This window comes from Manacus candei, unplaced genomic scaffold, assembly GCF_025592945.1.
Source record: "Manacus candei isolate 608988 ecotype Guabito, Panama unplaced genomic scaffold, ASM2559294v1 h1tg000073l, whole genome shotgun sequence".
Lineage (NCBI taxonomy): Eukaryota > Metazoa > Chordata > Aves > Passeriformes > Pipridae > Manacus > Manacus candei.
The window spans coordinates 277167-298556 of NW_026138121.1; the positions used below are offsets into that span (position 1 = coordinate 277167).

The following is a 21390-nucleotide window of genomic DNA, read 5'->3' on the forward strand; positions in this document are numbered from 1 at the left end:
TCCGGCCCCACCCCGGGAAACGCTGATCAAGGGCGCGCAAACGAGTCATTATGCAAATATCCCCTAATCCCAAAAAACGCCCCGCCCCCTGGGGGTGGAGCCAGCCAGCCCCCGGACAGAGACCCCCGGTACCGTGATGTTACGTACGCGTTTTATTTCGAAATTCCCGGATTTGGCTAAAACCAGTTTAAAACAGTGCCCGCCCCGGCCCGTGGGCCTTAAATCCCCACGTTAACCCCCCCAGCACCCAGCCCAGCCCCCCGCCCGGCACCCGCGGGTCTCCCATTGAGGGGGTGAGGGCAAGAGCATGGGGACTGTGCCCCACCACCCTGAGTCACTCCCGGCGCCCCGATAAATGGCAGCCAGACCGCTTCCCCATCCCACCCCCTCCCTGCAACACTGCCTATGCCCAGAGCCACTCCAAGACAATGGTGGAAGTCAAAAGCAGATGATTCCCCCTCCCAGAGATGCCATCAGCATCACCTAGGCCCAGTGTGACCCCCCACGGCTCAGTCCGAGTTGCTGAAGTCAATGAGAAGCATCTCGTGGCCATAACTTGAGTAGTGAAATTCCGTCTCCAGCACAGTGAGGGTGAGAGCCCACTCGAGCATGCAGAGCTCCTCATCCTCCTCACCAGAGCTCTCCGAGGAAGAAGGGTTGAACTCCTGCAGCACAGGAGGGAGGATGAGCCCCGGTCTCCCACTGCATTGCACCCAGCCCGGCCCCATGACTTGCCACCCCACTTACAGTGGGCATCCTCAGCCGCTGCTGTCTGCGCCGTGGCAGCCGGCTGGTGGGCAGCTCGTGCAGGTAGATGCAGTCAGACCTGAATGGGCAGTGGCCACGGTTTCGAACAAAGAATTTACATCTGATTTTCCTGCGGGATTCCAAGCACAGCTGTGAGTGTGGCTCCCGAGGCAGCACAGAGCCCACAGCCCTGCCACCCGCAGTTCCATGCACTCACCCCATCCGCGCCTTGAAGGTTCTGATGAGCTTCTCCTTCTCACCCACATCCGAGATCCAGTATTTGTGGGGAATATAGTAACTGGAAGTGATCCGGCACTCTGGGCAGGCCCTGGGTGAAGGCAATGGGTGCAGATGGGTGTCCCAAAAAGGGAGCAGGGAGCACAGGCTCAGCACCCATGCAGGGTGGTCCTGCTGCCATGGCCTCATCCAGTATCCCCATCCCTACTCCCACTGACGTGTTCCCAAAGAAAAGTCGTGCCAATGCAAAGTCACATCACCAGACCTAAGGAAGGATTTCAGGGTGCAGAAGGGGTGATGGTGACCACTCTCCATTGTCCCCATCCCCACTCACTTTATGACTGTGCTCTGGAAGTCCCGGCTGCGACGCCACTTGCGGATGCATCCCACGCAGTACGCGTGGCTGCAGTTCGGGAGGATCCCAAAGAGCCGCTCTTCTGGCAGCGGCTTCTCGTACACCCTGTCCATGCAGATGCCACACACCACGGCCTCACTCTGGGCTCTCAGTGCCTCGGTGGGGACTGGGGCTGCCGCAGCACCCAGATCCATAGAGACCTGCACGCAGAGAAGCAAAGCATGGCAACCCCCCAGCTCCATCAATGCCCTGGCCTTGGGGAGTGCCCGGCCACAGGACACCTCCAAACCCACCTCTGCAGGGTCAGTCCCCGTCACCATCTCCACCACTGTCTCTCTGGGGTCAGAGGAGTCTGCATCCAGTGCCAGCCCTTGTAGCTGGGAGCCTGCAGGAGGAAAGCTCTTAGAGGGGAAAAGCACATCCCCCCATCAGAGAGCCAGGCAGGCTGCTTAGAGCATGCAGCCTCAGCAGTGACGGTCCCCTGGAGACCTCTCCACAGCCCCAGCTTGGCCACGGTTTGGAGCACAGGCAGAAACATGCTCAGACTGCTCCACCGTGACCACTCCAGTATCCTCAGCCCCACTGGTCCCCTGGGCAGCCTAGCACCTACCTGAGGCACGCTGAGCATGTGTGGGGACAAATTCTCCAGTGATGTTATCAGGTGCTGCGACGTTCTTCTTGTCTTTCTGTTCCACCTCAACCTCCATGTTTGGGAACTTGAAGGCCACATGTGTCGTGCTGGGGGCAGGGTAGTCCGAGGTGCGCTGGGGTCCCACCCAGCCCTGGGCCGTGGCCGTGGGCACAGTGCCAGGCTCTGGGCCCCAGTGGCAGGGGGGCATGGAGGGATCCAGGCCATGGCGGGATGGCACCAGCTCCTCCTGGATGTGCTGGTAGCTGGAGGAGCCCAGAGACAAACAGACAGAGAGTCTCATCAGCCCAGCATGACTCCTCTTGGCTCCCAGCCCATCCTTGGGGCATCAGACTCCTGCTCGCTGCCCCTTACCTGCACTGCTCTCCGTAGCTGCAAAACCCAGTCTGGAAGTACCTGCAGATCTGAGCTGAGTTTCTGTCATGTAAGAAGCGGCAGCTCTGGCCCCATCGACAGGATCCACGGGCAAAATTCCTGTTGGCCAGAGGAGCCGCATGGTTGGGGTCAGACCCCACTCCAACCTTGCTCCACCAGCCACCCTGACACCCCTCCGGGTACCAGCTTTGTCTGGGTGGGGCCATAACTTGCAAAAGCCCCACCTGGTGTCCCGGCTCAGGAGCCCCTGTCAAGGGCAGAGCCCGGGGGAGCCAATGCTCTCCCAGCCCCATCCAGCCTTCTCTCCTGGTTAATTGCAAAGCAAAATAAAGCTTAGGACTGGGCTGGCCTGGGGGCTCTCCTCAGGGCAAGCCAGGGGTGCTGAGGACTGGGGCAGCCCCTGGCTCCCTGTGGAGCCATGGAGAGCGGCAAGGAGTTCTTGGTTTGCAGCTGACGGGAAAGAGGTGCCTGGCTGGAGTGTTTCTGGGGACCCCCAGCTCCGGAGGTGGGGCAGCTGCATGGGGAAATGGGTGGGGGGTGGGTCAAGGCCATCCCAATCCACTCTCTGTCCCCACAAGGAGGGACTCGTGGTCCCATCTCAAGCCTATCTCCCCCAAAAGCTGCTCCCAGCCCTCCCGACCCCAAGCCTTTTACCTGCACCGGGGTCTCAGACAGCTCTCCCTGCCCGTTAACGTCCCAGATGCCACCGTCGAGCCCGGCTCCATCTGTTCCCCGGCAGCCAAGAGGGCTCGGCTACTTCCCGGGGCTGTTTATGGCCTCAGGTAGGTCCGGCTGGGATAATTCTCCCCTCGGAGTGGGGGCTGTGCTGCGATTTGGGCGGAAGACAAGCCCGAACAAGCCCGGGCTGATAGCACGCGGGAGTGTGAGCATTGTTTACTTTGAGTCAAGGACTTTCCAGCTCCTCTTGCTCCTAAGTGAGAAGCCTAGCGGGGGTCACCACTGCAGTGTGCATCACTAAATTCTGTATATTCTAATTCTTTTATCATTACTATTTCCTTTTTGTTTCAGTCATATTAAACTATCTTTATCTCAACCTATAAATTTCACTTTTTTCTCAGTTCTCTCCCCCATCTCACTGGGAAGGGAGGCAGCGAACAGCTTAGGAATCATGGCAAATTCCTGGAAATCACAACAGATCCAGCAAATCCCATCACCTCTGCTGGAAACCCTCCCATGGGCAGCCCCCCAGGTGCCAAGAGAAATCCCACAAAGATAAGCTGGACACTAAAAGGTTCTTAAATATTTAATTCAGATTTATTTAAAGTCAAGTCAGTTTGTGGACACTATTTATATTATTAAAAACACTTGGAGGTTTGTACTTCTAGCAAAAATATACATTTCAGTTTGAGGGTTGTTACACTGTTGAGGAAGGAAGAGCAAAGAGTTCCCCAGGTGATGGGCACAAGTCCTGCATGTGGCTGTGGTGGGGATGCCACGAGGGCTTTGGGATGGGCAAATCCCCTGGGCTCCATCCAGCACACGCATATCTCCAGTGCCTTCCCGGAGAGGGCTTCAAAGTGCTTCAGAAATGGTAACTCCTAACGCCCCTGCAAGGTAGGGAAGGGAGGGGCTGGGCAGGGAAACTGAGGCACAGCAAAGGGCTGGAGTGCGGCAGCAGGGGCAGGTTTGGCCATCGCCAGCCCTGTGACAGGGTGGGGAAGCCCAGTGCTCTTCCCCTTTGGGTTTTTTAAAGGAATTATTGCACCAGGGAAATCTGCTACCCTGAAGACAAGGAAAGTAAAATAAAACCGACTAATTTGCTCCCACAACCCCTCCTTGGGGATTTCAGCATTTTAATAAGGCTGCTCAGGACACACAGGACCAGGAGCTGCAGACAGGTAAGTGCTACTTCTTAGGTCAGACACCATCATCCTGAGAGGGAAACTGAGCCCTTCCCGGGTCCATCCTCTCCCCTCGAGCTCAGGTGATGCAGCCCTTCACACTGGGGGCTTAGCCCAGCCCAGCCCAGGCAGCACTATGGCGTTTCACTACAGCTGCGAGAAGTTATGAGGTAAAGTCCCAAAACGGTGCTGGGTTTAGGCAGACCCTGAAGCCTGGAGCTGTCCCAGCTCTCGGGACAGTGGCAGAGGAGGACTGGCAGCTTCCCCGATCTGGCTGTGCTCTCTGGGAAGCTCCTGCCCATTGTGAGCATCCTACCCGCTCCCTCCCAGTTTATAAATCCTTGGCATTTATACTGGGGTTTACAGCTGTAAAGCTCTTTGCAACCAATGCACTAAAGGATCCTTTTGCTCCCCCTCGAAGCAGAGAGCCGGTGACAATCCAGGTCCCTTTCACAGGGTAAACTGAGACAGGACACCAAACCCTGACCAGCCCAAAGCCCCTGACCCTGCACAGACCTTTTTGGTAACTCACAGCTGTGCAGAACAGCCAGTGGAAGCCACAAATTCCAGCCTCTGCTGGGAAGGTGAATTTTAACGAGTCAAATCCTTTCCCTCCCACCTCCCCATCCCTCCTCTCATACTGAGGTGCCAAGGAACACATTCCCTCTGGAATCAGGGTGCCAGGAGCACAGGTTCCCACACAGCACTCAGGAAGGCAGAGCTCGCACAGTCCCTCTGGGAGACAGGAACACACTGCACAGCACAGGGGGCTGCTGCTGAGGGTCCCTGCTAGGACAGCCTTACCCGTGTTCAAATACTCTAGCTTTTCTTTGGGAAAGAGAGAAACATCCTTTCACATCACAACTGCCCCAGACTTCACGGCTCAGGACTATGTCTTCGGAGTGCAAACAAACAAGAAAATACAGACACGCTGCAAGTGCTGCTGCTGGTCCCACCGGACCCCTGCACCTCGCTCGGGTCTCCTAAGGACCAGAGCTCCTCCCACCTTGGGCACCTGGGGTGCTGTAAGAACCCCACTGCCTGTGCCATGTAAACCGGGCGGCCGCTCCAGAGGCCCCGGAGCAGCTGGAGCTGGGCCGCAGTAACGGAAACAGCAGCTGTGGAGATTTGTTAGTGTGTGTTAACGGAAGCCCTGGCCGAGCAGGAGGCAGCTGCAAATCGTGACAGCATCTTGCCCTACGTACCGTATGTCAGGGTCACGTAGAAAAGAGTTTCCAGTAGAAGAAATGGAAGACACAGGGAAGGGTTTTCTTTGTTTCTGTACAAAGAGTCTTGATGGGAATCCATGGCTTCATTCTCATAAATAACAGGTCCTTAGTACATGTCCTTGTAGATCTCCTGCAGAAGTGGGTGCAGAGATGTCTCTGTCTCTGTCTTCTTGATCTTCTGCACCAGCTGGGCATGCTCTGTCACCAGCTGCCGCAGATCTGCCATCTTCTGCAGCAGCTTGGGGAAGAGGTACTGGGCATCCGGGTGGTTGGCCTGTAGGTGAAACTCCAGCACTCGCAGGATGTTGTCTTGGATTTCCTCCACCTGCTTCACGTTCATCAGGCCAGGACGGTCTGTGGAGAGGAAGCACAGTAGCTGCAGGGTCATGGGGCAGCCCTCCAAAGCACATGCTCCTCCTGAGGAAAGGAAGCTGGGGACTGTATCCCACCCACTGTGACTCCAACCTCATCAGCTAGAAAGGGGAGAAGTGCTGCCCACAGCAGCACATGAGAAGGAGATGCCACTTCTACACTCCTTGCTCTTGGTCCAAGCTTGCCAGGCATCACCACCACAGAGCAGCTTTGGGTTTGGAAGTGTTCAGTTCTCCTCTTGTGCCCCTGACACACCCCTGGCTGACCCCAGGGCCAGCTGCAGCTCAGCTCCCCCAGCCCCCTCTGACCCACCTCTAAGTAAGGAGGACTCTTCCTGACTCTGGCATGGCCGAGGGCACCCGCTCACCTCCACACAGGATGATGGCTGCCACAAACAGGGATAGGTCACTGTCATCCAGCTCCAGCGCATTGAACTTCACAGCAAACTCAAATTTGGGCTCCATAATCTCACTGAAGGGCTTGCGCAGGCTACGCAGGAACTCACGGGTCACAAAGCCGTTCCCGTTGGCCACCAGCAGCCCATCCTTGTTCATGATGGATGCCAGCATGGCGAAGATGGCCTCGTGCACCCCGTACTTGAGCAGAGTCACTTGGTCGTTCAAGTAGAGGCCTATGAAGCTGGGGATGCTCTTGGCAAACTCTGTGAGCTCCCGCACAGTCTCCACCGTGGTGCACTGGCAGCGGTAGAAGACGTGCACCCCAATCTCCTTGTAGGGGGGAATGCCATTCACCAGCTGCTTCCACACCAGCCCCTTCTCTGCCTGCCACAAGGTGTCCATGTCATGGATCACAAAAGGCTGCTTGAACAAGAAGCAAGTTAGGAGTCTGCTGTGGGGACTCGAGGTGCCAGCTCTGCCCAGGACACTCATGTTTGCCTGCCTGTCCCTGTGCTGTTCCCTGCCTCTGGGACTGACAATGCTCAGGCAACCTGCACCCACCACCACAGCACAAGTCTGCACAGCAATGGGACTTTTCCTAGCGAGGGGCAGGACATGCAGGGCCCACCTAGCTGCAGGTGGGAACTGGTGCATGTGAAACAGCTATGGCAGGAGGGAGATGTGCAGCATCTCCCAGAGAACAGCCCTCTGTGCTGGCCATGGCCAACCCCGCCTGCCCTGGGAGGGAACTTACTGGGGTGCTGCTGGCTTTCCCGGTCAGGATACCTCTTGCCTTCTTTTTGGTCATGTTGAAATTCTTCAGGTAGGCATTGTAGATGTGCTTGGAGAAAGCTTTCAGGTCAGCCACCTGCGGGTTCTGGCAGCTGATCTCGCTCGCTGTCAGCCCTGCCACCAGCTTTCTCTTCTCTGCCTCTGGCATGCGCCCGAAGCGGATTGCTGGGGGGGCAAAACCAGTGGGTCAAGACAGGGGGGTGACTCCAGGAGATGCATCCAGAGAGGTAGCAGGTTGTTCTGCCACCGCAGACAGACAGGTCTGCTGGTGAACCCCTGCACAACACAATGCTTCTCCAGGATGCAGCTCCTCCAGCACTGGCACCTTCATGAACCAGCCATTGTTGCTTCCCTCACACCAGACTCCCACCCCAGTCCTCTGGGCTCTTGCACAAACCCACATAAACACCTTTGCTTGGTCATGACCTACATGGTTACACGAGAAGTTTTAAAATCCTGGCACAGAAGAGCAATCTGTGTGTCCAATTCCCTCTGGGCCAGTTCATAAGGCACAGCCATGTACCAGCAGCTGTCCTGCATGGTGGGAATGAACAGCCCCTTCTCGTATAGAAGACAGGGATGAAGAGTCAAAAGCTTGAAATATTGTGTTTGAATGATCCTTTGGCAAGGAGAACCATGGGCTAAAGCACAGCCTGCCATATGCACCTTTCATAGGAGGGCAGCTGGCCCCGTGTCACCCAGCCAGTCAGGCCTGTGGTCAGCAGTGACACTCACCATTGTGTGACATGCCCAGGGAGAGGCATTTCTGGAAGCGGCAGTACTGGCACTTGTTTCGGTTCTTCTTCTGAATCTTGCAGCTCCTCTCACACTTCTCGTACTCCAGCTTCATGCGGATTGTCCGGCGGAAGAAACCCTGTAGGCAGGGAGCAGGGGGACATGGAGCAGCAGTGTTAGGGCCTGTGGTTTGGGACCTGGCTGGTTTCTTAACCCCAGGAGCCTCAGGGAGGTTCAGGCAGGTGAGTAGGGGGAGCCCTGGGTCTCTGATGCAAGCAGTCTCTATCCCAAGAAGGTTGTGCAGGAAGCACATCCAAGCTACAGCCAGCGATCCCAGGGGGATAAACACACAGCTCAGTGCTGATCTGCGGCACAGAAACCAACCTTGAAAAGCAAACTCAGGGGCCTTGTGGGGACAGATGGATTTGCCTTTCAAAGTAAAGCATGATGGGGCAAGATTTGGGCCACACGGGTCTCAGCCACCTTCCCAGGGCAGCACTTGCTGCCTGCCTGTACTTGCCACATTCTCTGGACAGGTTTTTTACACTCACTCAATCCCACATCCCTGTTTTGCTGCAAATCTGCTTGTTTGAGGAGGCAGCCCAGTCCCTGGGGTCTAAGCCCTGCTCGGTGCAGCTGAGCCCAGCCCTCCCTGCGGACTCACCTTGCAGCCCTCGCAGGCGTGCACGCCGTAGTGGAACCCCGAGGCTTTGTCTCCGCAGACTCTGCACTCCACGTTCAGCGCTCCCAGGGCCGCCTCCTCACAGCCCACCTGCAGCTGGTCCGACAGCGAGGGAGAGGAGCTCTGTGACACGTCTGCAAACACACACAGGGACATGTCCTTCCACGTTACAGCCATAGGCCCAGCTCCTGGTTTGGCCAGCTCCTCCAGCCATGGGGCTGAGGAGGGATTTCCAGCCCTGTGCTGCCCGCCACTGCCATAGCAGCTGGCCAGTTACCAGGAATCAGGCACTGGCTCCAGGCAGATTCCAGGCATTCATGCCCAGGCAATGAAACACAACCAGCTGATTTTATAATCCTTGGTTGGCTAGCCGCTGGCACAGGGCTGCCCAGCTGGAACGTCCAGGGCTCTGGAGGAGCCTCTTCAGCAGCCACAAAACTTCTCTCCCAGCTCCTACAATCACTTTGCACTGAGGACTTCAAGAAGTGTCCAGGGAAGCATTCCTAAGCACCCTAGGAGGCCCCTTGCTCTGAGGCATAATGTTACCTGCCTGTCCTTTTAATTTCCACTCCACAACCCATTGCCAATGGGTGTGCAGTGACCGCAGAGCAACAAGTGAGCCTCTCCATGACTTGGCTATTGGTGCATTATTTCACAAAGGGAAGAAATTAAAACCAGCTGAACTCCATTCAGAGACAGGTCCTCTGCCCTTGCAGCTGAGCACGCTGCCTGGGGGCTGTGGATGCCTGTATGCTCTGGGGGCAGATGAGCTCCCATGGCTCCACTTACCTGTGTAGCTGCTTGAAGGCAGCGAGCTGTCTGGTCCTCCAGTTGGGTCCGAGGCTCTGCTTGCCACCATCACTGCCTCTTCCTCTTCCTCTTCCTTGACCTCAGGTACTTCCTCCTGTAGTTGTTCCATAATTGATCACCCCTCAGTGCCAAGACTGCAATCCCTGTCATAGCTCTGGCATCATCCGTGTCTATCCAAGATGGACCCCACCAGGCTGTTCCTGCTAGCCTGCAGGACACGGGAGAGAGGCCGGGGTCAGCGCTGAGTGCCTGCACGGAGCAGCTCAGCAGCAGGACAGTGTGTGACCAACCACACCAGTCCTGCTCTGCGCTCGCTCCTCAGCCCGTGAGACATGCAGAGCTGGGGCCCTTTAAAGACCCCTTTGCACTCTGGAATAAACATTCCCTAAGACTCAAGGAAGCAAAACCTCACAGAACTGTATTTAAAGGCCAGCAGACAGAACCCAGATGACAAACCAGCTCAGATGCCACCCAGGGACCTGGGGTCCCCAGCCTGCAAGTCCCATAGCAGAAACACCGCCCCAGACAACGTCCCCCAGAGCCGCCAGTGCCCTAGGATGTCACGGTGGCAGCCAAGGCCAGTGTCTTTCAGAGCCAACACCTCCAGAAGGATCAAGGTAGGGCTGGCTTCATCCTACATCCCCATCCAGCCACGGCAGAACTGGGACCAGGAGCGGCGGCTGACCGGGGTGTTCTGTGCCCATGGGTGGGGGATGCTGGGGGAGCAGGGCTGGATGTAGCAGCAGGCAGTGGCTTAAAGCCCCTGGCCCGTGTGAGCCATCTGCAAGACCGACGGCTTCCTGCTGGCCCTGCGCTCGTGCTCCTTTCCATCACAGCACTGCCAGTTACAGCCTCTGTGTTTGTTTTCACTTGGCTCCTCTGCCAAGAGCTGCTGGGTTGAATGTGTTGCTGTTGCTCTGCGCAGCTGCCGGGCTCTGCTCAGCCACAGGGTCCAGCAGCACAATCCCAACAGCCACACAATCCAACCAGTGTCTTAATCCTGAGTTTCCTGTGGGAGGAATGGCCCCATCCTCCCCCCGCGCTTCCGCTCCTTGTTTGCCTTACTCTATCCCAAAGAGCGCACGAAAAGCTCAAGCTGTGCAAACGATGCATCGCCACTACCACAGCCATTGCAGAGCCATTCCCACCTCCCTCCCAACCATGTGGATCTTGCCTGAGCATCCAGCTTGTGCTGCAACATCCTGGTGCTCATTTACCTCCAGATCTTGCTTCCTAAACCAACTCTTGCTCGAGTAATTAATATCTCAAGCCCGGTTTATGTAGAGTTCCATCCACTTCCTTAAAGGAGCTATTTTTAAGCAGAGAAATATCCATCAGGAAAGCCACTAAAATTCAGGTTCTTCCAGGAAAGCCTCAATTTGCAGGCCCAAGTTAAACCAATGCAGCATCTCACAGGAGCCTCATACAAGGGCAACCCTAAGCTCTGGGATGGCCTGTGCCCTGTGCCCAAGTCCGTGGCACAGCTCAGGTCTTGCTGGGGGAGGGTGCAGTGACCCAGGACTCCCTGGGCTCGTTTGCCCTCCTGCAGCAGACCCTCATGCCTCACACTTTGCACTTAGAGCTGCAGCCAGTTCCTTGGATTCCTGGAAAGCTGTCAAGGTCAGAGCTCCCTGCAAGATCAAGGAAGCAGCTGAGGGAGAGGACAAAACCTGCAGGTGGGAGGGTGAACACAAACATGTTGTAAAGCCAGGAAAAAAGTCACCCCCAGAGCTGGTACTGCACAAGAGCCTGGGTCTCCCGCAGCCAAAAGGGCTTTGTTTTTCCCCCTCTACACTGGGAATTCAGACTGCAGGACAGGTGTCTTTGTTTCCAGGAGAGGTACTTTAGTGGCAGCAGTGAGCACACTGCTTGGTGGCAGGAGCAGGCAGAGGGGTGCTTCCTTCCCACACGAGCACTGAGGGACCATTGAAAGGCTGTGTTATCCTTGGCCTCCACTCACACATCCAGTGCAGTGGGACATGGCACACAGGCAGGAAAACCTATTCACTGGAGAGGGAGGGTAATGAGCTCAATCGTTTTCAAGGTTCTATATAAATGATCATACAAACGTCAGGGAAACACTTTTGCCTGGAAGAGCAGTTAGTGGGGGAAGCTTGTGGAAGGAGAAACTCATCTACAGTGGAAAATCCATCCTGCTCTGTCTGAGCACAAGGAGGGACCTGCCCTGCCAGCACTGCAGCCTGGAATCTTTGTGAGACAGCACTAGAGATAACAGAGGATGGCCAAAGGACCCATCTCCACCCCAGGACCTCTCCAGCTGCTTGGTGCCCCCACATCCAGTGGTCAAGTGGACAGAGCAGGATAAGAGAACTCCATCTCCTCCTCTTGGCTAAGGAGTCCCCCACACCAGAGCACAACACACAAGCTTCAAGCTGCAGGGAGAAGGGCAGAGATTTCTGCCCAGCATAGCCAACCACTCCTTTTTGCCATTTGGCAGCTCTCACAGAATAGTGATGGAAACAAGGATGAAGACTGTGAATTCCTTCCTAAGTTTCTCCAGAGAATCCAGCAAAGCTGTTTCCCTTCTTCTTCCCACAGGGGAATGAGCAAGAGGGCAAACATCTTGTGACTTGCTCTGCTCTTGCCTCAATCCCTGTTCCAAGGAGCTTTGGTAACCCTGGCTGAGCCAGCAGCTCTCTCCCAGGAGCCCGCAGCTGGCAGAGGGAGGGTTTGTTTGCTGGTTCTGGGCTTGGGCTCATGCCGGCTGGCTGCAAACAGCTCGGGCAACAGGTTTGTCTTTCCTAGAAGCTGGTATCTACGCCAAGCTAAAACACTGGTGGGAACAGGGAAAGAGATGTGGCACACAGGGAGCTAAAAAACCGGAATAAAAGTTAAAAAGAGATAAATCTTCCGTGTGGATTCCCTTCAAGAAGGCAGTACTTCTCCAGAGCTGACCAAGATCCAAGCCTCCAGTTCATCAACCCACAGCTTGTGCTGTGGCCCAGGAGCTCCCCAGTGCTGCTTAGTGCATAAACCGTGGAGCCAAGCTCAGAGTTCCCAGGCAAAGCCAAGCGCCAAATAAAGGTCCAAACCTCCCAAGGTCAAGTCACAGAGTTGATCTGCTCTAAGTAGTTGTTCAACTTACCGTAAAAGAGGTCACCAGGAACTGTAAAAGGAAACCAATTTATCATGGGAGCACTTCTGACTTGTGTTTTTATTCCTCTGGACAAAAATGTTAGCCAAATTCACAGTCAACAGAAGCAGAATGGGTGAGAACTCAGCCCTCCGTAGGGCAGTGCTGTGAGGCATATTTTGAATCCAAAATTGACCTGAATCCATACAGGAGATGTGATTACTGCTGGTTGACCACCTCTTGGCAGACTCCCCTCAGGTTGTGTCACTGCTTCCAAGATCTGCTGAACAAGTACCAGTTTCTGTTCCTCCTCCTCCACGTCAGCTACCACTAATAAAAGCCAAATATGAGCTAAGCAGATGCTGCAATACAGGAAAGGTAACTAAGTGTACAAAACAGGAGAGACAAACACTGAAAACATGTTTGTGTTTGTTCCTGGAAGATCAGCATGCCCCCACATTAGCCAATGAGATCTCAGCAGCACTTATTAGACGAGTGCTTCCTCCCTTACTCAAAGTCTTGGCTGCAAGGCAGGCTACACACAAAAACAGACTACTGGAGCTAGATAGGTTCTTCCTTGCCATGCAGCCCTGACTAGGATGGATATTCTGGGCCGGATTTTTCCCCTTGAAGCGCTTGCTCAGATGTTGGGTCGTGCCCCAGAGTCCAGTCCTGTGATTCTCTCTCCAAGCCTGACCACCTGTGTTTCCCCAAGCATGAGCCCAGCTGACTAAGCAGCAGGGTGCTGCCAGAGATGCCATTACCGTGCTGCTGCTAATTACTCAGGGACATGTGACACGGTGCAGGAGATTCCCTCGACTGCCTTGAGAAGCCAGGCTTGCCAAAATGAATCACACATATGCTGCGTGTTTTAACTCACCCACTTCCTGGGTATTGAGGGGAAAAAAGAAACTTGTTAAAAAGATTACAAAACTCAACGGATTCTTCTCCTTTCATACCATGATTGATGCTGTTACCCAAAAAAGGTCACAGCACTTTGCTGCAAAAGGAACTGCTTTCTCGCCTGTGCTGGGTTTGCTGAGAGCACAAGAGGTATCGCAGACATAGGAACAAATCAGACTTTGGGCACTGAACTCTCAGCCATGTGCAAAGGAGGGTCTGCCAGGCTGCTTGGCCTCCAGGAGTTGCAGCCATTCCTGGCTCCAGCAGGTCCAAGCATGAATAAGATATGCTCGGAAATCTAGAGATGGCAGATTACTGAGAGACAGAGGAATCGTCCCTCCACACCTTCCCAGTGGAGAGACTCTCTACCCTTATCAGGCTCTACGGCTGCCATTGGCAGAAGGGCAGCAGCAGGACATGCAGGGAAGAGCTGCACAGTTGTTAGCTCTTATTTGAAGTGCTGCTCCACAACCTTCAGCAAATTCAGTCAAGTCCCATACCTTCATTTCCTTCATCATCAAAAAACCCACAAACAAAACCAAGACTCACCACAAAAAAACAAACCTAGGACTTCTACAGTGCTTCATTCCTGATCCTCCCCTTGCTGCGTTAGCTCACAGAGACAGAACGTTTTGGAAGTGCAGAGCAATCGATCAGTGCCAAGTGTCATTGTTTATTCCTGTATTATGGATTTTGGCACCTGTTCGCAGTCACGCTTGCAGGTCTGGCCCGCCCAGCCCCCAGTCAGCACCCCACACTTCTCGTGACCACCTTCTCCTGTTATACATTCCTGTACGAGCCGTTTCCAGGAAGACTTTCAGCAAATAAATGGGCGCATCTCATTCTGACAACTGCTGACCGGCATTTGTGCTTTGCTGTCAACTCACACCAGCCCAGAGCACCCAGGGCCAGGAGGGGCATGTGGGTCTGACCCACTGGAACAACAGCAGCCAGGAAACGAGCAGGTACTGGAAAGGTGACAGCACTGGGGCTTCTCAGTGCTGGAAACAGCACAGAAGTGCTGCTATTTGAGAAGACCACTAAGACTGGCAAGGAGAGAGAATCATCCCCCCACAGCCCAGGGCACAAGCAGAGGTGGCTGTGAAGCTGTGGTAATGCTTTGGCATCACACTGCAAACCCAGCACACACATGCTAGAGAAGCTGTCTGGGATATACTCTCCTTTCCTTAACCATCCTGAAGGTGAGGAGAGGTTGAGGGCTCAGAACTCACTGAACCACTGTAAGATGATGCTTTCCCATACTGCTGAAGTTCTCTTGGCTGTACTCCAGGGCTGCTGGTTTGCTTAAGGACCTCTTGTCCTCCCAAACCTGAGCAGGACACGTGGAAGGATCTGGTTTCAGGAACATCAGTAATTATAGAACAGGGCTGATGAGGGAGGAGCTCACAGGAACAGCAACACCACTTCCCAAGGCAAACACTGGGCACAGGCTGTTACAGACTCAGAGTAGCACTGAAATGGAACTCCAGGAAAGTGGCAAGTGGAACAAGCTGTGGCTGCCAACGGGAGTGCTGATGGTCAGTGAGGCCATCGTTTGGCAGTGCTGCACACACCAGGACCCAGCTTAGCTTTCCCCAAAGTCTCAGTGTCACTGGGACAGTAGCAAGAGTCACCTCTGCTTTGGATGGGGCAATCAGCTCCCCAGAAAAGCAATGGGGGGCAGAAAAGCAGCAGCGGGCCAATGCATCGCTCAGGATCACACACACGTGTGTGCAGCCTTCTTTCTGGAGCCAAACACCCAGCAGGCCCCTAAGTTTTATTGCGAGGCTGCCAGTGCTCCCAGGTCCAGGAAAAAACCCCATAAAACCAGTAGCAAGCCTTCTCCTCTTTGCAGCGACAGATTTAGATCCCATGGGCTAACCAGGAAAAAAAAATAAATCCATCAGCCTGTAAATTTTGTTATGTTTACACTTGGACTCACAGAAAAGTGCTATTGGTTTTGTAGACCTTAGCAAAATATCCTGGGCACCAGCCATGCTGCTCTAATCCCAGGATGCAGCTGACAGAGAGCAATTGTGCCCAGGCACAAGTTCCGATGATTCAGCAGGGCCAGGGAACACGTGCCAGGGAACTGAGACAGATCGAACAGATCCCTGCATCTGCTGTAGCTCCACTTCAACCACAGAGCAGGAAAACAGAGGGGTCCAAGTCTAACTGCACAGGTCTCCATGGGAAAACCTCCAGAGAACATCAGAATCACTTTGCTACACAAACCAGTTCAACATCCTCTCAGGGAACTAGATGGGAATGCTGTTTCCTTACTATTTTTGGCCACGTTCACATAGCAAGAGCTGGCTGGAGAACAGAGATTTCCCTGCACTTTCAGCAGTGAAATGAGCAGCAACCATGTCAGCATAATTCTGCCAAGATTCACAGTGTGTTCTGACCATTTGAATTTCTGCACCAGCCCCCAGAAAACAAAACATTTGAGCAAAGCATTAATACCTTTCATAACATCCTTGTGTCTTTGGCACTGTCTTGAGAGTACAGGGTGAGCTGCAGTGGTCCACAGCAAGCCAACGACTACTGTTTCCCAACACAGCCAGCTGCTGGGAGCCTAGTGGGCTCCACAAGTTCATGCTCACAAACAAACCTCTTCCAGAGATCCCCATGTCCCTAAGTCCCACAATACAACACCTACCTCACGGACATAAGAACCCATGGACATTTTCAGAGATATGGGACTCTGACCATCAGCCCTTATGGGGTTAACAGCTTTCAAGGGCCAACATCTCTAGCAGAATCCATATAACCAACTTAAAGGTGAAAAGCTGATTTGAGCATTTTCAGAAATGTCCCAGATTGCATTATGATGAAATCGAGAGTTGCATTAAAAAAATGTTTGTAACAAGTCAGGCAGGATAGAGATTTGAGCTTAAGTTCCCATCAGCAAGGTGGCTGCACAAAGTATTGTTATTTTGAAGCCATCTCAATGGACCTCTCCTCAGCCTGACAAAGCTTTTCCTGAGGAGACATTCATTAGGCAGGCATGTGGTTCACAGTAAAGCCTATCTTAACAGCTCATCAAAGAAACACTTCTCTGTCAATTCATTTGGCCTTTCAAATCACCAGAACTATTCCCTGTCTCCATCCCACATCTATGTTATGGGTTGAACATGTAAGTTCTGTTTTTTGCTCTTCCAAGCTGCAGTTTGCAGACCAGGGCAAACCAGGAAACACATTGATGGAAACAGTTCTGGTTAGCATGGAGGTTACCTGGCCGTGGCTATGCCCCAGCCCAGAGATGGGCTCTGTCTTGACCCAGCACCATGAGAAATGGTCACGCTTCTGGCTTGTGCTTTCATCCTGTCACTTCCTCCTTGGTCATGATTCTCCTGCAAACCACAGCCTCCCCAAAACTCAAACCTTCAAAGCAGAACCTGTCCATGGGGTCCCCAGGGAAGCACCCTGACAGTCACATGTACTTTGGAACCCTTTGCAAAACCAAATGGAAAGACCTGACCCAAATGATCACAGATGTTCACAAGCTCTTGACTAAGCTTTGGAGGACACAGACATTTTCCAGATACTGTGATCCAAACAGTGAATATTAGAGCATTTCAAGAAGTCATCCTGAAACTGAGATACATCTCAAGTCAGTTCTACTCTGAACCCTTCCTGAAATCAAGCAGGGCTCTGGTGAATGTCACCCCAAAACATATATTTTGGGTAAGACACATTTCACAATCTCCTTGACCAAAAGGACTCATAGTGGCATCAATCGTTCCATTCTAAACCCTGCTTTGAGAAAGTAATTTCCCAGGCATTCTGCCAAGGCAAGCACATTTCAGAGTATTAACAAAAAAATAAAACTAGCTCTACAGAAAAATCTCATTTGTACTCACTATGGAAATGACTTCTGCTTGTCTAGACTTTCCCAGGGTCTCCAAAATTATTGCAGCAGTGCTAAGCAGTGTATCTCTGAACATGAACACTTCTAGAAAAGCAGAGATTGTTCTGCAGCACCTGATGAGAAGCAGTGAACACAGCCTGACAAATCCACAGGTATCAGTTTGTTCCTGCTCTAAGCAAGAAAGCCAGTACAAAACACAAACCCCCGACATCTCTAAAATGTCATAGTCAAGGCAAGCCAGCCTGGCAGCAAATAACCTTTCAGGCATAAGCACTGTAACATCATCTCACCCAATTAAAACACCATTTGCATGTCAGGTTCTGCTGTTCAAAGGAGATGAAGAGCCTTTTGTCGTGCCAATTCTGCAGTCTCCAAGAACATTTGCAGATTTCCAGCTCATAATTCAATAGCCACAGACGAAATATTCCCCAAAAGGCAACAAGATGTACCGTACAAAAATACATATTTGTCAAAAAGCATCACGCAAAAGAGACGGAGCCCATCAACACCAGGAAGCAATTCTGTAAAACAATGCTCTTCTGATCAGCAAAGCCTCACAGGGCTCATTACAAAATCCTCTCCATATGCTGTGAAGATCCTTGGAAGTTTGTGTCTTGAATATCAGAACAGAGACAGCATAACAGTTGCACAAACTTGACACAGAAATCCACGGGAGCTGAACACCTCAGACTTGTGTTGTGGCAAACACACACCCACAGCCAGGTGCAGACAGCCTCGGCACCGCTGGAAGCCACACACATTGTCCCGGTGCGGGGACTTCAGTGAAGACTTCCAGGCATCACTTCAGAGGTCTGCAGGCAGGAGGGTGCCCTGCCCGATCCCACCGACCAGCTCCTCCAAACCCCTACCCTGGCTCTGCCGTGACCTGCTCGGCTCTGTCCGGCACCAGCAGACGTCAGCAGTGCCACGCGTGTCGGATCGGTGCGTGATTGGTTACCCACACGCGGCCCCGGATCTCATGTGCCCTCCCCAACCTAACAGGAGCCAATTTCAGTCATAATCATCAGTGAAACAATGAAATATTATGTCACTATGCTTTGACAAGCAATAGCCAGCTGAGAAGAACAGGATTAGACCACGGTCCTCACAACGTACTTCTAAGATCATATTCATAAAGATCATATTCAGAAACTAAACAAAAATAAGGTATAGAGTTTAAATTTACAAAGAAATTTAAGAACGTTTAAGCTCCTGGATGAAAGTGAAACTTGCTGAAAGCAAACTGCTCTTCCCAGGCTCTTCCGTGTCCCAAGTTTACAGAAACATACATAAGGTAAGTGCCTTGGTCAGTCGCCTGCATGTGAAGGGAAAGGGTTACCTCTGTGGAGCTGCTGTCCCTGTCTGCCTGTTGTCGAAAGCCACCGCTCGGTCACCATGTCAGCATGGAGAGCCAAAACCTGGAGCAATCTGCAAGAGGACAGAGCGCAGATTTCCACGGCTGTGCTGAAGGCCAGATATTTATGCCGCTGGGAGCACTGGGCTGGGTCCAGCAGCAGCTCTGAAATTTAAACACACACTCCCTCTACCGCAGGCGGTCACAGCATCTGCCCCAGGACTGGGAGGTAGAGCAAACCCCTGGATGTCCCAGCAGAGACAGCCCCAACCCCTCACCAGGCTTTGAGCATCGAGATGTCACCTTTGCCTTATGTCACCTGCAGTTAGAGGCTGATGACCCTGAGCTTTTCTGACAATACATGAAGCTGATGCTAGAAAAGGGTCTGTGGTGGCCGTAAGGTGGCTTGTTTACTCAGCTTGCTTAATCCACCTTCAGGAGGCTGCCAGAAAGTTCCTGCAACTTTAATGAACTTCCCTCTCGGGTGGCTGAAACTTAAGGATTTGACAGAGTTCATTCGCTCTTCTTGGTTTTCCTGATAACTTTGCCTTATACGAATTTCAGGATCAGAACAACAGTAAGAGACCAATGCTAGAAAAAAATGGCTTATGAGGCTTTGAACTAGAGGACTTAGAGAAAATATGTCCTATTTTTAGACAGTTATGCAGACTAACTGGACTAAAACGTTAAACAAAGATGTTGTGAACATGATGCTATTTGCACCCACATACCCTCCTTGACATTACCCAGGCTTAGCTGCTCCTCCCACCCCAATAGAAAAGCCCTGTTTCCTATTGCTGCCCCCAACACGGGATGACTTGTGAAGCAGCCGAGCACCAGCAACAAACCAGCGTCACCAGCCCCCACCAGGACGGGCAGCTCGGCAGAGACCTGCAAGTGCTGGGCTGAGAGTGAGCCCCTGGTGTCGCCTGCCCTTCTGGCTCTGACACGGCACCAGGAGCTGCAGCTGCTCAGGAGAGGATGAAAAAAGGATGCAAATCCCCTGCCCCAAAAGCCAAGGCTCTCAGCACACTGGCCTGAGTGTGGTAGGTGTTCCCTACAGCACCAAGCAGATCAGGTACATCCAGGGGGGGTCACAAGTGTGAGATCCAGAAATATGACCCCAGTCCCTCACACTGGAGCATCACTCTCATCAGGACTGCCCCTTCTTGTGGTCAATGGTGTCAAAGTCACAGCTCCCCTTGCAGGCAGCAACTGCTCTCCTTTAGAGGCGGGGCAGGAGCCTCTGCTTCAGTGGGGCCATAAAATGGCCCTCGGGAGCTTCACTTTTGCAGCAGTGCATTACAGCCAGAGCAGGTTCCTCATCCTTTCTCTCCCAACATGGAAGACAGTTTTTCTAAATAATCCTGACAAAATTTCTCTTCAACCTTCCTAAGGAGGAACAATAATAAAGTCATTCCAGCTCCAGTCGCACATCAGGAGTTGGCTTCCTCCACCTGCAGTAAAGCCCATCAGCATAGCCTTGACACCGTCAACGAGGGCTGAATCACACACAGGGAGTGCACAAATCACACCCTGAACTCTCTCCCATCACAGACCAGTGCTTTGCTGCTGCTGCTGCTGCCAGAGATCTGAGAATTAAACCTAAATGACTGGCTCACCTTGCCCCGCTCACAGTTAAATGCCAGGACATGCCCAATCACACCACACACAAGGCAACACTTGCACCAGCTCAGCAGGGCATGGAGGGAACCTGCCAGCACATCCCTGCTGGACTCTTCCTCTGATGTCCCTGGCTGACACATGGTAAGTCACTAGGAAAACTCCCACCTCAGCACAGCCTGGAGCACGTTTGTGCAGAAGAGAATCCTCTGCCAAAGGCAGCAAGGGATTTGCATGGAGAGGGCTGTGGAGAGGAGAGTGGAGCAGAAACGAGAAATGGGACACGGGCTGCCTCAACCCATGGGTCACTGGTTTAGAGACCGACACTGTAACCTGCCCTGGGATTCCAACTGAGGAGTGGCCACCGCTCAGACCCCTCTGTATTGCCACGAGGGATGTTGTCCAGACCCTACAGCACATCCAAAGCTTTCTTGCCTCTCTGCCCACCCAAGTCTGTTCACAGGGGTTTTTCCAACATGTGGGGGCTCAAAAGATAGATTCCTTCCCAAAAAGCATGTCCTTTATCTGGGATCTCAGGGAAAGCGGGAGCAGAACATGGAAATATGAGGGATGGGAAAGAACTCTCAGATCCTTCTTCCTTGAGCAACCCCTCACCAGATGCTCTGCTGACTGACCATCCTCACCCTCTTGCTTCTCCTCCTTCCAGCCCCAGACCCCAGCAGCGCCCCTCACTGGTACCCTCAATCCCCAGCCCAATTCCCCTCTGCCACCTCACCCTGACACAGAAGATGGGCACTGTCCCCCTCAGCCTCCTCCCGTGTGGGCCACGTCCCATCCTCTGTCTGCCCTGATTTCCCAAGCAGGAACTACAGCCTGAACCCTCAAGTCACTGCCATCCCCGCGCCCCAGCTCCTCGCACCAACGTCCCCTCTGCCCCAACCCCTGTTCCTCACATCTCCCTGCCCCGTCCCAGCCCCTGCTCCTCACGCCCCCCGTTCCCCTCACAGCCCTGTCCCAGCCCCTGCCCCTCACGCCCCCCGTTCCCCTCACAGCCCTGTCCCAGCCCCTGCCCCTCACGCCCCCCGTTCCCCTCACAGCCCTGTCCCAGCCCCTGCCCCTCACGCCCCCCGTTCCCCTCACAGCCCTGTCCCAGCCCCTGCCCCTCACGCCCCCCGTTCCCCTCACAGCCCTGTCCCAGCCCCTGCCCCTCACGCCCCCCGTTCCCCTCACAGCCCTGTCCCAGCCCCTGCCCCTCACGCCCCCGGCCCTGCTCACCTCGCGCGCTGCCCCGCTCGCGCCGCCGCCCCCCCGCCCCGCGCGTCACCGCGCGCCCCCTGA

At 53.7% G+C, this 21390-nt stretch overlaps 2 protein-coding genes across 7 annotated transcripts; both read right to left on the minus strand.

The window, feature by feature from the left end:
• Nucleotides 1-88: 88 nt before the first annotated feature.
• LOC127480610 (probable E3 ubiquitin-protein ligase makorin-1) lies at nucleotides 89-5521 on the minus strand. The gene is made up of 8 exons (XM_051808912.1): nucleotides 5431-5521; nucleotides 3018-3228; nucleotides 2343-2462; nucleotides 1950-2233; nucleotides 1319-1724; nucleotides 965-1075; nucleotides 748-877; nucleotides 89-665 (listed from the first exon to the last, which is right to left on the minus strand). Exons 2-8 carry the CDS (start codon nucleotides 3086-3088, stop codon nucleotides 510-512), a joined length of 1278 nt encoding a protein of 425 aa, XP_051664872.1. The 5' UTR covers nucleotides 3089-3228; nucleotides 5431-5521; the 3' UTR covers nucleotides 89-509.
• Nucleotides 3615-21359, minus strand: PPARD (peroxisome proliferator activated receptor delta). Of its 6 annotated transcripts, none has more exons than XM_051808920.1 (8): nucleotides 21328-21359; nucleotides 18454-18542; nucleotides 9223-9451; nucleotides 8416-8567; nucleotides 7752-7890; nucleotides 6979-7181; nucleotides 6194-6647; nucleotides 3615-5808 (listed from the first exon to the last, which is right to left on the minus strand). In XM_051808920.1, the coding sequence occupies exons 3-8, from the start codon at nucleotides 9350-9352 to the stop codon at nucleotides 5561-5563; spliced, it is 1326 nt and encodes a 441-aa protein (XP_051664880.1). In that variant the 5' UTR covers nucleotides 9353-9451; nucleotides 18454-18542; nucleotides 21328-21359; the 3' UTR covers nucleotides 3615-5560. The 6 variants fall into 6 exon arrangements, with proteins under 6 accessions (XP_051664880.1, XP_051664884.1, XP_051664878.1 ...); XM_051808924.1 differs by having other exon boundaries at nucleotides 9223-9337; nucleotides 21328-21348; XM_051808918.1 differs by lacking the exon at nucleotides 21328-21359 and having other exon boundaries at nucleotides 18454-18592.
• Between the last annotated feature and the right edge of the window lie 31 nt (nucleotides 21360-21390).